Genomic DNA, 1,619 nt, shown 5'->3' on the forward strand with positions numbered 1-1,619 from the left:
CAGCTGAACGTCACTGAGGATGGGGTCTGGGTGTCCTTGGGGGCCTTGGCCACAAGAATTACTGTTTCTTAAATACGTCTTTTCCTGATGCTAATTTTCACGTTCTCCTGACATCTGGGGCACAAAACCCCGTTGGAAATTAATTTCGGAATAGTTACCGGGAGCGAGGCGTGTCTCTTGTGACGTTGCTGCCTGTTTCTCTTTGTTGTTCTTGTTCAGTGCCCTCTTGCTAAATCTGCTCGATCTCTCTGTGTCTTTTTTGTGCAGGTTACAAAGTACGATCTCTTGCAGCCCTTAGGATAGGAGCCAGGTAAAGATCAGCCGAAGACCTGGGGGCTGCCAAGGCCTGCTCTTGCGCTCCTGTAAATCGGGACGGTTTGCAGCGCTTTAAATTAGGTGCTGCCGTGGCCGTGAAGAGGTTTTCGGAAGGACCGGGAAGTGCTGTTACAACATTTCGCTAACGTTTGGTTCTCTCATGGTCTCTCTAAATCTTCCCTTTGTTGTCTTTTCCCAGGAGAAAAATAGCTTTTTGAAGTATTTAAGCTGTTGTTCTTCCCAGAAAAACAGGAAATAAGGCTGATATGTTAATCTTTGACATGTAATGGGAGATGCTGGGGTGAATGTGACCCCCACGTGGTTGGGGGATCTGTAGGCTTTGCCCACGAGCGATGCCGTGGGGGAAACCGACTCTATATCCAGCCTGGGTGAAGTGAAATAAGAGTCGATACTTTCCAAGTTTTATTGGTTTTCTACGGTTTCTAATCGCCTTGGTGATACATGAGTAGTGTCAGATAATTTTCTAATGTGAAACTCCCGGTTTAATATGTCTGTACATACGTTTCCAGTGTAAGCACCCGTTGCTGCTCGACCTTTTGCACGCTGTTAGGATGTGCATACTGTGTATACGTAACTGCCTTCGACTGTGCACCCTGCACAAAAGCCTGAATAAATGGGTTTTAACGTTACTCCAAAGAATCACTACTCATTTTTGACAATCAGTGTTGCTTATTGCTAGTGAAAATTACTTTTTTTTTTTTTACTTCTCCAAGAGGTTTGTTTGATTTTGTGGCACCAATCCAAAGTGGAATCTCCAGGTAAATGTCTCGCGCCGTGACCCGGTAAGCCGTGGGCGGCTGGATTTGCGAACAAATGCCAACAAATTGCCCAAAATTGCCAACAAATTTTCCTTCCTGAAGGAAAAGGTGGGAGCTGGTACTTCAGGAAGTGGGTAACTGAGCAGATGGTCGGCTGCATTGTTCCCAGATTCAGCCGGCATCCCCTGGGAATACACCCAGCCTCAGAAACACGCGTGTTCTTCGTGCATTGGCCTCCTGCCTTGGGAGCTGTGCGGGTGGATCCCTCGGAGGACCTGGGTCTGAAACAGCGGCTGCCGAAGCCTTACAGCGTGTCCCCAGCGTCGTTAGTGAGGGAGCCACCTCAGCGCTCCCCCGAGCCTCCCGCTGGACTGGGGCGCTGCCTCCGGTGCTTGCCGCGGGGAGCAGTGCTCCGGCGTGGCCGGTGGCAGAGGGGTGTGCGCAGTGGGCTCTGCATCCCGGCAGGGTTTGGAGCCACGGCCCGGACACTTCGGGACAGGGCAGGGTGGGCTGCGGGTCACCGCC

General features: G+C 50.9%; 1 protein-coding gene across 1 annotated transcript in view; it reads left to right on the forward strand.

Annotated features, from left to right (window-relative positions):
* The window catches only part of RDX (radixin), a 39,328-nt gene extending 38,665 nt beyond the window's left edge, over nt 1-663 (forward strand). Inside the window, exon 15 of the mRNA XM_010134902.1 lies at nt 268-663. Coding sequence (XP_010133204.1) covers nt 268-298 — 31 coding nt within the window. The 3' untranslated portion in view covers nt 299-663. The remainder of the gene's footprint in view (nt 1-267) is intronic.
* Nucleotides 664-1,619: the final 956 nt, after the last annotated feature.

This window comes from Buceros rhinoceros, unplaced genomic scaffold (assembly GCF_000710305.1).
Source record: "Buceros rhinoceros silvestris isolate BGI_N320 unplaced genomic scaffold, ASM71030v1 scaffold1644, whole genome shotgun sequence".
NCBI classification, from domain to species: Eukaryota; Metazoa; Chordata; class Aves; order Bucerotiformes; family Bucerotidae; genus Buceros; species Buceros rhinoceros.